This window comes from Empidonax traillii, unplaced genomic scaffold, assembly GCF_003031625.1.
Source record: "Empidonax traillii isolate 1590-97213 ecotype Southwest subspecies unplaced genomic scaffold, ASM303162v1 scaffold310:size1162954, whole genome shotgun sequence".
Taxonomy (NCBI): Eukaryota; Metazoa; Chordata; class Aves; order Passeriformes; family Tyrannidae; genus Empidonax; species Empidonax traillii.
In genome coordinates, this window is record NW_020955503.1 from 1,129,411 (window position 1) to 1,142,560 (window position 13,150).

Here is a 13,150-nt window from a genome sequence, read left to right on the forward strand (position 1 = left end):
TTTTTTTTTTTTTTTTTTTTTTTTTTTTTTTTTTTTTTTTTTTTTTTTTTTTTTTTTTTTTTTTTTTTTTTTTTTTTTTTTTTTTTTTTGTTTTTTGTTTTTTGTTTTTTGTTTTTTTTTCTCCAGAATTTTAGCTGTTTTGCTTACCTGAGATGTACAGCACTTAAAAGGCTGGTGTTGTGCTTTCCTATATTTGAATTGCAAATACTTGAACTGCTAAACAATACCTGTGTAGCAGCATTTCTAATTTTAAGATTTGAGAGAAGAACGCAGAGGGAAGCACGAACTGTGAGCACAGAAAAGCTTGAACAATGTCAGAACAAGACTGTTCCTGTTCCACACATAAAATAGTTGGTTAGTGGTTCATTCTGACCTATTCATTAGGGAAAGGTTCAGAGTCCATTCAGGGGGTGTCAGAATGGTTCTCAGTGCTGTATTTATGATTTGGATATCAAATTTAGCAGATGTGAAAAGTTCCATGTAGTGAGGAAAAAACTCCAGTGATTCAAATGTGCTGAATGCTTGAAGATATATTCTACTGAGGGTTGATATCAACTTATGTCGGTAATCCTCCCCCTCCAACCCATATTTCTTTGTGAATATAGTAGTGCTGTTGTATTTTTGCTGAATCCATGAACTCGGGGCATTTTTGTAATACAAGTAGAGAAGTCACCTTTCCGTGCTTTCGAGAAGACGCAGTGAATTGCTCGCTTGCAGGCAAGGGTCGATGCCCGCCTGTAGGTGGAGTTAAATATCAAAGAACTGGTGCAGACCTTAACAGCATTACGGATCCAGGCAGGCAGACGGGACTGACGATCTGTTCTTAGCTGTCGCATCGATTTACTGTCCAGCTCCTTGCAAGAGCGCAGGAGGCGTTAGCATTTTTGTGTGTAGATAACTTGCTATCTCCTACTGAACTAGCGCAGCTTGGAAAAGCAGAGCACTTGGAGGACAAAAGTCCTTCTCGGGGTCGGGAGCAGACACTGAGAAGTGCTAAAAAATTAAATACTGTGACCCTAAGGAAAGATTCCCAGTGACAAGAGCACTCGCGCAGGGTCCCATGGAGGGAAGGGTGCTGGACACCAGGCTCCCCAGCCTCACTGGCCCACGCAGCTGGCTGTGGCATCCACAGGGGCGGGGGTTGGTAGTGGATGTGAGACTCCATCTCTAAAGGAAACAGGGATTTTTCAGGAGCTATTGTCCCGAAGTATCTCTTCGTGTTAGATGATAATACCATCTGGGGACAGGAACCACTGCTTCTACCTTACTAACTGCTTTCAGTCAAGAGTGCTGCTAATGTTTATTTGATACCCCTTTTTTCATCATATCCAGGGGACTAAGGGGGAACTATCTGCCTTTGACACCTTATCCTCACACACTCCTACCCTCTACTCCTTTTTTTTTTTTCACCTCTATTCTCACTTTTCTGGCTTTTCCGCGCTGAAAAATCCACTACCGGGTTCATTAACTCCCTCACAAGGATAAATAAACTCTACATTTGCTGATTTGCTACATGGCCACACAGGATTTACACTGTCAGCTTAATTGCCGTCCGCAGGTTTGCGTTTACACCCCTTCTTGTAATTAAAGGTCAACACATAAAAAAATCAAAACTTTTACTTCCAGCGGCACCGCAGGGAGACAGGATTAGGGGCTTTCCCGGTTATTTACACGCACTGCCTTTTTGGGACGGGGCATGGTGGGGACTTTCGCTCGGTCGGGGACAGAGTTTCCTGGGGACACTCCCGCATCCCTGTGATTCTTCACCGCTGCCGGGAGCGGCACGACAGCAGAGGGCGCTCCGGGCCCGCGGGAGGAGCGGCGGGGCCGGAGCATCTCCCCGGGATAACGGGTCCACGGAGTTCCTTCACGAACTGCTGTAAAAGTGAGAGGCGGCGCCGCGGCCGCCTCCGCCGCCGCATCCCTCGGTGTGCGGGACATCCCGCCCGGGGGTCTCCGGTCCCTCTCCGCTCCAGGCGGGAGGGTTTCGAGGAGGGGGGAACGGACCCGCGCCTCCATCCCGGCGCTGCCGGGCGAGCAACCCCCTTCCCTCCGCTCCCGTCCCAGTCCCCGCCGGGGCGGCCCCTCAGGTGCGGGGGGGCGGGCGGTGGGAGGGTCGCTGGCGGCGCGGCGGCCAATGGGCGCCCGTGGGGGGAGCCGTCCCCGGGCGTCAAGAGGGCCGGGATCCATGAGCGCCGGGCAAAGTTGGGTACGGGCGGCCGCGCGTTCGGGACCCGCTCCGCCGCCGAGCGTCCGGGAATGCCGGCGGGGCGGCGGCCAGCGCGGGGCAGCGGCGGGGCGCGGGGCCCCCGGCGGTAGCGGCGGCGGCTGCTGAGCGGCGATGCGGCGCGGAGCCCCCGGCCGCCCCCCAGCCCCGGAGCGGCGGCGGGAGGAGCGGCGGAGGCACAGGCAGAGGCAGAGCCGGAGCGTCCCGTGAGCGCGGCGGGTCCGCTCCCGTCCGCACCCGGAGCGGAGCGTCCGCGGGTGAGCAGAGAGGCGGCAAGGGAAGGGGAGCGGGAGCGGCGGGAAGAGCGGCGGCGCCGGGCCCCCGGCTCGGGGCGCTGCGCCCCCGGGTCGCCATGGGCCGCCCCGCCGCCGCCGCCCGCGGGGCTCCGCCGCCGCTGCTGCTGTCGCTGCTCCTGCCGCTGCTGCCGCCGCTGGGGAGCGCCGCCGCCGCCGAGCCGCGCCAGGTGTTCCAGGTGCTGGAGGAGCAGCCGCCCGGCACCTGGGTGGGCACCATCGCCACCCGGCCCGGCTTCACCTACCGCCTGAGCGAGCACCACGACCTGTTCGCTATCAACGCCACCTCGGGCGCCCTGCACACCCGCGCCACCATCGACCGCGAGAGCCTGGCCAGCGACGTGGTGGACCTGGTGGTGCTCTCCAGCCAGCCCACCTACCCCAGCGAGGTGCGCGTCCTGGTGCTCGACCTCAACGACAACGCGCCCGTCTTCCCCGACCCCTCCATCGTGGTGACTTTCAAGGAGGATACGGGCAGCGGGCGCCAGCTTATCCTGGACACAGCCACCGATGCTGACAGTGGCACCAACGGTGTAGACCACGGCTCCTATCGGATTGTGGCCGGCAATGAGGAGGGCCGCTTCCGCCTCAACATCACCCTCAACCCCAGCGGTGAAGGAGCTTTCTTGCACCTGGTGTCCCGTGGAGGGCTGGACCGGGAGGCCACCCCCACCTACCAGCTGTTGGTGCAGGTGGAGGACAAGGGCGAGCCCCGTCGGCGAGGGTACCTTCAGGTCAACGTCACCGTCCAGGACATCAATGACAACCCCCCCATCTTCAGCCAGACGCTTTACCAGGCACGAGTGCCTGAGGATGCGCCTGTTGGGGCCAGCGTTCTCCAGGTCACTGCAGCTGATGCCGATGAAGGCACCAATGCGGACATCCGCTACCGCCTGGAAGGAGGTGATGGCAGTGGCAGTGGTGGTGGGGATGGGGCTGGCGGCCTCCCGTTTGAGGTGGACCCCGAGAGCGGGGTGATCCGTATCCGTGAGCACCTGGACTATGAGGTGCGACAGGAGTACTCGCTGACGGTCCAGGCCATGGACCGAGGGGTGCCGGCGCTGAGCGGCCGGGCCGAGGCCCTCATCCGCCTGCTCGATGTCAACGACAACGAGCCCCGGGTGAAGTTCCGCTACTTCCCGGCCACCTCCCGGTTTGCCTCTGTGGATGAGAATGCAGCCCCTGGCACCGTGGTGGCCCTGCTGACGGTGAGCGATGCCGACTCCCCCGCAGCCAACGGGAACATCTCCGTGTCGATCCTGGCGGGAAACGAGCAGCGGCACTTTGAGGTACACAGCAGTAAGGTACCCAACCTCAGCCTTATAAAGGTAGCGGCCGCGTTGGACCGGGAACGCATCCCGGCCTATAACCTTACCGTGGCAGTGGCAGATAACTACGGGGCCCCACCGCCACCTCCAGGCTCTCCCACTTCTGTCTTTTCTCCTGACGGGGCCGTGGCAGCTCCCGTGAGCCGCTCCTCGGTAGCCAGCCTGGTGATCTTTGTGAATGACATTAATGACCACCCACCTGTCTTCGGGCAGTCTGTCTACAGCGTAAACATCAGTGAGGAGGTGCCCCTGGGCAGTTATGTGCGGGGCCTGAGTGCCACGGACCGTGACTCGGGCCTCAATGCCAACCTCAAGTACAGCATCGTCTCAGGCAATGAGCTCGGCTGGTTTCGCATCAGCGAGCACAGTGGGCTGGTCACCACGGCTGGCCCCGAGGGCGGCACTGCCGGACATGCTGCAGGCACATCCATCTCCAGCAGGCTGGACCGGGAGACTGCTTCTCAGGTGGTGCTTAACATCAGTGCCCGTGACCAGGGGGTGCAGCCCAAGTTCTCCTACGCACAGCTTGTGGTGACCATCCTGGATGTCAATGACAACAAACCTCGCTTCAGTCAACCCGAGGGCTACCAAGTGTCCCTGGCTGAAAACTCCCCATCAGGAACTGAGCTGCTTGTCCTGAGTGCTGCTGATGGGGACCTGGGGGACAATGGGACTGTCCGCTTCTCCCTGCAGGAAGCTGAACCAGCACTGGTAGTGGTTGGCCCCTCCTCTGTAACCCCTCGCCAGTTTTTTCGCTTGGATCCTGTTTCGGGCAAGCTCAGCACCATCTCGCAGCTGGACCGTGAGGAGCAGTCTTACTTCTCCCTGCAGGTCTTGGCCACTGATTTAGGCTCTCCTCCCCTTTCCTCAGTAGCCCGAGTTAATGTGACCGTCCTGGATGTGAATGACAACAGCCCTGTGTTTTACCCCGTTCAGTATTTTGCCCATATCCAAGAGAATGAACCAGCTGGAACCTACGTGACCACGGTGTCTGCCACAGATCCTGATCTGGGGCCCAATGGGACAGTCAAGTACAGCATCTCAGCTGGAGATACCTCCAGGTTTCAGGTCCATGGCCAGACAGGGGTCATCACAACAAAAATAGCCCTCGACAGGGAGGAGAAAACTGCTTACCAGCTGCAGATTGTGGCCACTGACGGTGGCCATCTTCAGTCGCAGAACCAAGCCATTGTCACCATCACTGTCCTGGACACCCAGGACAACCCACCTGTTTTCAGCCAGGGCACGTACAGTTTTGTTGTCTTTGAAAACGTTGCCCTGGGTTACCACGTAGGTACTGTTTTTGCTTCCACCATGGACCTCAACACTAACATCAGTTACCTTATTACGACAGGTGACCAAAGGGGCATGTTTGCCATCAACAGAGCAACGGGGCAGATCACCACAGCCAGTATTATTGACAGGGAGGAGCAAGCGTTTTACCAGCTGAAGGTGGTTGCTAGTGGCGGGGCGGTAACTGGCGATGCTGTGGTCAATATAACTGTCAAAGATTTAAATGACAATTCCCCACACTTTATTCATGCTGTGGAAAGTGTAAATGTGGTTGAAAACTGGAAAGCTGGGCACACCATATTCCAGGCCAAAGCTCTTGATCCTGATGAAGGTGTTAACGGCGTGGTCCTTTACAGCCTTAAGCAAAACCCAAAGGGCTTGTTTTCAATCAATGAACAAACCGGTGCCATAAGCTTAACGGGGCCACTTGACATAAATGCTGGGTCTTACCAGGTTGAAATTCAGGCCTCGGATATGGGGGTGCCGCAGCTGTCCTCTAACTTTATCCTGACTGTCTCTGTCCATGATGTAAATGATAACCCGCCTGTGTTCGACCAGCTTTCCTATGAAATTACTATTTTGGAGTCAGAGCCTGTGAATTCCAGGTTCTTTAAGGTACAGGCTTCTGACAAAGACTCGGGAGTGAACGGTGAAATAGCTTACAGTATAATTGAAGGAAATGCTGGGGATGCCTTTGGCATATTCCCAGATGGTCAGCTGTATATAAAAAGTGAACTGGACCGTGAACTTCAGGAAAGATATATTTTGCTGGTTGTTGCCTCTGATAGAGCAGTAGAACCACTCAATGCTACTGTGAATGTTACTGTGATTCTGGAGGATGTAAATGACAACAGGCCCCTGTTCAATAGTACCAACTACGTGTTTTATTTTGAAGAGGAGCAGACAGGTGGATCATATGTAGGTAAAATAAATGCTGTAGATAAAGACTTTGGGCCAAATGGTGAGGTCAGGTATTCCTTTGAGCATTTGCAGCCAGATTTTGAGCTGAACACAGTAACTGGGGAAATCAGAAGCACTCATCAGTTTGACAGAGAAGCTCTTATGAGACAGAGGGGAGCTGCAGTATTTAGTCTCACAGTAATAGCAACGGATCAGGGGTTGCCAAAGCCTCTAAAGGATCAGGCAACTGTACAGATCTACATGAAAGACATCAATGATAATGCCCCCAAATTTTTGAAAGATCTCTACCAAGCTACTATATCAGAATCGGCAGCAAATCTGACACAGGTGCTAAGAGTTTCTGCCTCAGATGTTGATGAAGGGGTTAATGGATTGATTCACTACTCTGTAATCAAGGGAAATGAAGAAAATCAGTTTGCAATAGATAGTAGCACAGGCCAAGTGACCTTAATAGGCAAACTCGATCATGAGGCTACTGCATCATATTCCCTTGTCATCCAAGCAGTAGACTCTGGAGCGGTGTCCCTGAGTTCAACTTGCATGTTGAGCATTGATGTATTGGATGAAAATGACAACAGTCCTTCCTTCCCTAAATCAACCTTGTTAGTGGATGTCTTGGAAAATATGAGGGTTGGTGAACTTGTGTCATCTGTCACTGCCACTGATTCTGATTCAGGTGACAATGCTGACCTGCACTATAGCATTACAGGGACGAACAACCACGGGACCTTTAGCATCAGTCCCAACACCGGTAGTATTTTTCTTGCAAAGAAGCTGGACTTTGAGACCCAGTCTCTGTATAAGCTAAATATAACAGCAAAAGACCAAGGGAGACCACCGCGGTCATCTACCATGTCTGTGGTGATACATGTTAGAGATTTCAATGATAATCCTCCCAATTTTCCTCCGGGAGACATCTTTAAATCGATTGTTGAGAATGTTCCTGTTGGTAGCTCTGTCATTTCTGTGACTGCCCATGATCCGGATGCAGATATTAACGGGCAGCTGACGTATGCAATCATTCAGCAGATGCCAAGGGGTAATCACTTCCGTATAGATGAAGTGAGAGGGACAATATTTACCAACGCTGAAATAGATCGAGAGTTTGCTAATCTTTTTGAGTTGACAGTCAAAGCCACCGATCAGGCCGTTCCCGTGGAGTCCAGGCGGTTCGCTCTGAAGAACGTGACCATTTTGGTGACGGACCAAAATGACAATGTTCCCGTGTTCGTGTCACAAAATGCGCTCGCAGCCGACCCTTCGGTTGTGATCGGCTCCATCCTAACAACAATTATTGCTGCGGATCCTGACGAGGGCGCCAATGGAGAAGTGGAGTATGAAATAGTCAATGGAGATACTGAGACCTTCATTGTGGATCGCTACAGTGGAGACTTAAGAGTAGCATCAGCTCTGGTGCCTTCTCAGCTCATATACAATCTCATAGTTTCTGCCACAGATCTTGGCCCTGAAAGGAGAAAATCTACCACTGAAATGACTATAATTCTGCAGGGGGTTGACGGGCCTGTTTTCACTCAGCCAAAATACATAACCATCCTAAAAGAAGGCGAGCCCATCGGGACAAATGTGATATCTATCGAAGCGGCGAGTCCGCGGGGCTCCGAAGCTCAGGTGGAATATTACATCGTGTCCGTTCGATGCGAAGATAAGAGCCTTGGGCGCCTCTTCACCATCGGGCGCCATACTGGGGTCATCCAGACCGCTGCCATTTTGGACAGGGAGCAAGGAGCGCGCCTCTACTTGGTGGATGTTTATGCCATTGAAAAGTCGTCGGTTTTGCCCCGCACGCAACGAGCAGAGGTAAAGGCTTATTCAGTAATTGTTTCCCTGTCTTTCTGCTCCTGTGTAATTCCAGAATTGTGACTGAATCTCTTTCACTGCAGTCATCATGTCAGTATTGGCCATGAGAACTGGCTGGTAGGGAATTGATTTCTGAACAGCTCATCTGGTGTTTCCAGTCATGGATCTTGTTGCCATCCCTGCCTGGCTGAGACCCTGAGATGATAGGCTCTCCTCATGCCCTTCCAATTTAGGTTACTTTTCTACCTAACTCACTGGTGAGTGTGAAAATGGTCTTGTTTCTGTATCTGGATGTGACAGGTGGTAAAAGCATAACATTTTAGTTGGCAGCTTTCCTTATCACAAAGCCATTTGCCTTGACTGAAGGGTCTTTAAATGTTGTCTACCTGACAAGCTTGAAAAGCAAAGGGTAGAAAACAGGTTTGAAATGTCATCTGTGAAGTACAGATGTTTTATTTGCTCTGCCTTGTAACTGAGTCACAGAGCTGATCGTTTACTCCATTCCTGCTGTCTTCTTCGGGAATTCTGAGAAGCCTGGTATGAAAGAGAGTCTTGTGTTTGTTTAGAGTTGCACCATCACCTGGAACCGCTTTCTGCGCTTCACCATGAGCCATTTAACTTGCCATTCCTGGAAATTTGGGGCTGGCACTGCTGAGTGGGTCAGCCAGCAGAGGATGCTGGTAGCATGTAGTGGTTGAAACATTTCCCTTGGCAGCTGAATGTGCTACCTCAATACCGCATAGCCATATGGGTCCCAGGCATTACCCTCGGCTATACCCCTGGGAATTATGCCTTAGTTTTGAGCCACCAAGGATGTTGTGGTGATTTGTGTTTTTTTTTTTTTCTGTTTGATTTTTAGCAAAGTGATATTTCTTCTTCTTCCTTGGCAGCTGTAGCTCTTCCTCTTCATAGCTGCTTTTTTCGTTTTTACTGCAGTTTAAGTGTGATCTGTGTAGGTATGTAACCTCTCTCTGCTGTACTGGCAGTGACTGATGGTCTACCAGGTAATCATCAGGTAGGGAGTTTGAGCACTGTTCAAACTCAAAGATTTCTTAGCATGTGTGAGAGAGCTCAACCCTAGGGTGTGTGCTATGTGCTGTTGGTTATCATGTTTTGAAGAGCAGTAGTGTATTGAAAAATCACCTGTTCTCAGAGCGCTGCTGGTTTAAATAATTAATTCTACCTTTATGACAAGATTCCTGTTATGCAGGTCTTTCTACCCAAGCTAGCAAGGATTTGACCTTTATAATTTTTTTCCTGTTATTATGTCATCTTTTGTCTTGACAGACAGTTGTTTTGAGGGTCAGGCCGTTGTCAGTGGGTATTTGGATCATAATCCTTCAGCTTTGAGTCTGAGCAAAGACTTTCTTGATTGGGAAGGACTCATAGGAGTCCCAGCTCTATGGTTGCAATAATCTTGCATGTTGTAAAAGCATTTAATATGAGTGTTTGCTGAGCAGGGAAGTGAACAACCATTGAAACTTTAAACAAATTTTACATTGTTAAATACAAACCACTTCTGAAATCAAAAGCAAATGTTTTATTCTGTGGAGAGCGTTGAGAGCCATAATTGGGAGCTAGGATTTCCTATTACTGGTGGTATCTTTATAGCTTCTAAAATGTGTCTTCTCCCAAGTGTAATTAGCTTACTGTACTTCTTTAGAAGTGTATTACAAGTTATAATCAACGATCAACTTTAAAAAACATATCCATATGCGGTCTTTCTCTTGACTGACTGGTTTTCTCTGGAATGACTTTTGCTGTCCAACACTTGAACAAGAGCTACTGCAGTGACATTCTTTGTGCAAGCTGACTGTCTGTGGATGCTGAATAAGCAACAAAGCCTTTTTTTCCATGTTTCTTGTGGATGGCAGTGTTTTGAGGATTGAGTCTGATGTACTGTCAACCTTTTTTCATAAAAAAATAGTCAAAATTGAGCAACCCACCTTAAAGCTCACTTAAAGCCAAGGTCTCTGTGCAGTAAATGTGTAATTCAGAAGGTTTAGTGTTTTATTCTAGCCCTGGTTTTTAAGGTGATGGTTTGTCCAGTGATATAACCAGAACACTGATGAGGGCCAATGAATGTGCACGAACCTGTAGAATATCTACAGCCACAAAACTGAAGTGTTTTTCTGTCCATAGTGGCTTCAACTTTTTTTAATGTATACATGGCAAAATGAAGACTGGCTGATTTTTATATTCCCCCAAGAGAATTAAGTTGTGAAGCATCAGTCCAGGTGTGCAGAGAAAGCCTAATAGGTCTGGTACCACTATAGCTGACAGCTCTATGCATAGGCAACTTTGATATAAGTTTTGTTTATTTTTTTGTTTGGTTTTGTTTGTTGGTTTTGGTTTAGGTTTTTTGGGTTCTTTGCTTGTTTGTTTGTTTTGGTTTTTTTTTTTTTTTTTTTTTTTTTTTTTTTTTTTTTTTTTTTTTTTTTTTTTTTTTTTTTTTTCATAAAAGCATGAGTATTGTGTATTTTCTTTAATCTACATGATCCTCCTTCCCTGCCTGCCACGCTCTCTGCCCTGATGCCAGAAATCATCTTAATTGTACTGTGGCGTTTGAGTGAATCACTAAACACAGAGAGCCACCCAGCGTTAAATCTGCTGTCTGAGACTGGTGAAGAGCAGCAGTAGTTAGAAAGTTAATAGGTCTTTTAACCAATGTAGACTTGAAGAATGGGTTTGGGTGACGGATACCTGGTGTGAAATAGAGATATTTACAGCTTTGAAGCAGTGGCTAGGCTTTGTCTTGCCAGCAGGCAGCATAAAAGAAAAGCAGGCTTGCATGAAACCACTTGCTCCAGAACTGAATTAATCCTTGTCCTTGAGAAACAGTGTGATTATTTTTGTCCCTAAATTCTGACACTAATTTTTTTTTTTTTAATTAATATGAGATACATTGAAAAGATCCACTTAGTGTTCTAACTGAAAAAGAAAGTCTGTTTCAAGTATTTCTCATCCTTCCTTGGGGTTTGTCCTAGAGGATCAGGCTATAGATCCACTGACTGCACAGCTCCCAGGACTGTATGTAAGTGCTTTCTGAACTGAGGGTCCAAGGACAGAGCTTTGCAAGGGCAGGACTTTGAGAATCCCTTGCTGAACCCAAAGCAGCTGACACACCTTGAAACTGGAGGGCTTTCAGCAAAGCAACAGCAAAGAAAGTTTAGAAAATGAAGAAGTTTATTTACAATTTGTGGCTTATTTATTTTAGCAGTCACTTTTGTCTTGTGTATGTTTGTGTGCTTGTTATTACTACATGGAGAGACAAGCATGTGTGGAGGGGTGTGTCACAAAAGTGCAAGTAGTAAGGTAAGCTTTTTTTGGCTATCAAATATCTGAGATTTGTAAAGAAAACCCAAATGCTTCTTCCACTGTATTTTGCAGCTAAATGGTATAATTTTGGATGTAATTATTGAATTGGAAAGCTTTTTTAAATTTTATTTTGGACTTTCATCCAATTTCTGTGTAATCTACAGTGACAAACCACATCTATTGTGTGAATATGTTTTGTGATCAGTCTTAGCTTTTCCCCCTCTTATGTTAATTATTAGGTCTTGCACTGTTGACTTCAGATTAAAAATGTTTACCATTTTATACTTTCCTATGTATTTTTGCTAGGAAAAAACCCCTCAGCAGTTGCTTAAACTCCTTTCTTCTTGACTCTCTAACATAAATTCTCTTTTATTCTCTTCAGGCAGAGCTGAGGGTTTCACCACCATGATTTTATATTTAATATAGAATGACTAATGCATATTGGCATCACTTGTGCACCACATGACTTTACTCAGGCCTGCCTCCCAAAACAATGATCCTACACTGTGGGATATTTTGGGTGGTCGTATGTCGTACCCTGTTTTGTGTCTAGCAGCAATAATAGGAACCCAGGGACAATACCTCATCTTCTGTACTGTGTTACCAGGGATTAAATGGAATTAGACGGGATCTCTACTTTGCATGTTTAACCCTTCAGTGGATAAACCCTTGAAAGCCATGGGTTTGTTCCCTGTATATCTATATATCTTTAAATGTCTCATATATAGTGACATATATATGCCAAGTGAGAGGTAACAGTTTGGGAGGTGAGCTACTTGTTCAGTTAAACATCTTTCATATACTTTAAGCAGGTTCTTACTTTCCAAGGAAGAGAGGAGAAAAGTGTAAATGAATGAAATGTATAACCTTTAAATGAAAGATTTAGTGGTGGTATTGATTTGAAAATTGAAACGCTTGCAGAGGCAGCTCAGTGATCCTTGCTTCTTACCTGTAAATGTTAATATCCTCTCAAAAGAGGGGGGATTGTCCTCATTCTCAGACAGGGAAATGTGAGACACTGAGTTTTCTTTTGCATTTGTAGGTTTGTAGCTGCATCTCCTGAGTGCTTCATGACTGACACTATTGGGAAGCTTGGACTTCCAAGTTGGGGAAGTGTTCAGTGTTTATTCAGGCAAGATGGGGGGTTTTTAGATTATGTTTACTGCTGGCTTAATTAATGGGAAGACAGGCAGAGTGAATAGCTCCGTCCTCCTGCAAAGACAATCATAGGACATTTTGCCTTGACTCAGTGTGAACAGCAGCCATGGCCATAAAGCCACGATTGCATGGTGTATAAGTAGTTCATGTAGAAGCTTTTGTCTCAGCCTGGCCTGCAACCTGTGGCCGAGCTAGCTCTGTGTTCCTCCTGCATCCTGCAGGTCCTTGCTGGCCCTGGGAGTGAGGTGGAGGTGCTCAAACCTTTCTAGTGCAGGGCTCCAGAAACCTGGACTAAGAAGGGGAATACGCTGCTAAGGAGGAACGAGAGAAAACATTGCAGGAGAGGCAGCCTGAGCCACGGAAGCACGATGCATCCCTTGTGATGCTTGGGTTGGGTATGTCTTCAGGGATATGGTGTTAGACTCAACATCCGTTTGAGAGAGGAAAAAGGGTGGACTGGTGGGGGCGAAACACTGAAGGTGCTACTTTTCTTACCAAGCTGGCTAGCGGAAGGCTTTAAATTTAGTAAAGGGAATTTGAAACCCACTTCAGAGAAGTCTTATCACTTACCAGTACAAAGAGGAACAATGGGGTACTCCCTCTATTCATGCTATTTATAAATCGGTTTATTCTTTAACGATACACGGCACATCAATTGTTGCTTGACAAAGGAAACTGCTTATGAAATGCTGGAGTAAACAATGAAAATCTGCTGCCTTGTCCCAGCTCCAAAACCAGTTTTTTTTTTTTTTCCTCCAGCTGATTTATTATATAAGTTACTGCTGTCACTTGCG

General features: G+C 48.4%; 1 protein-coding gene across 1 annotated transcript; it reads left to right on the forward strand.

The window, feature by feature from the left end:
* The first annotated feature begins 2,341 nt into the window (after positions 1 to 2,341).
* Positions 2,342 to 12,625, forward strand: FAT4 (FAT atypical cadherin 4). The gene is made up of 3 exons (XM_027891155.1): positions 2,342 to 2,433; positions 2,666 to 7,880; positions 12,578 to 12,625. Exons 1-3 carry the CDS (start codon positions 2,342 to 2,344, stop codon positions 12,623 to 12,625), a joined length of 5,355 nt encoding a protein of 1,784 aa, XP_027746956.1.
* Positions 12,626 to 13,150: the final 525 nt, after the last annotated feature.

Excerpts from the sequence above, each read along its gene's own strand:
- FAT4 (XM_027891155.1), top strand. The coding sequence starts at position 2,342 with ATGCGGCGCGGAGCCCCCGGCCGCCCCCCAGCCCCGGAGCGGCGGCGG. Across the intron at positions 2,434-2,665 it reads AGGCAGAGCCGGAGCGTCCC|CGCCGCCGCCGCCGAGCCGC; the intron begins GTGAGCGCGGCG and ends GCCGCTGGGGAG. Across the intron at positions 7,881-12,577 it reads CCCGCACGCAACGAGCAGAG|GTCCTTGCTGGCCCTGGGAG; the intron begins GTAAAGGCTTAT and ends TGCATCCTGCAG.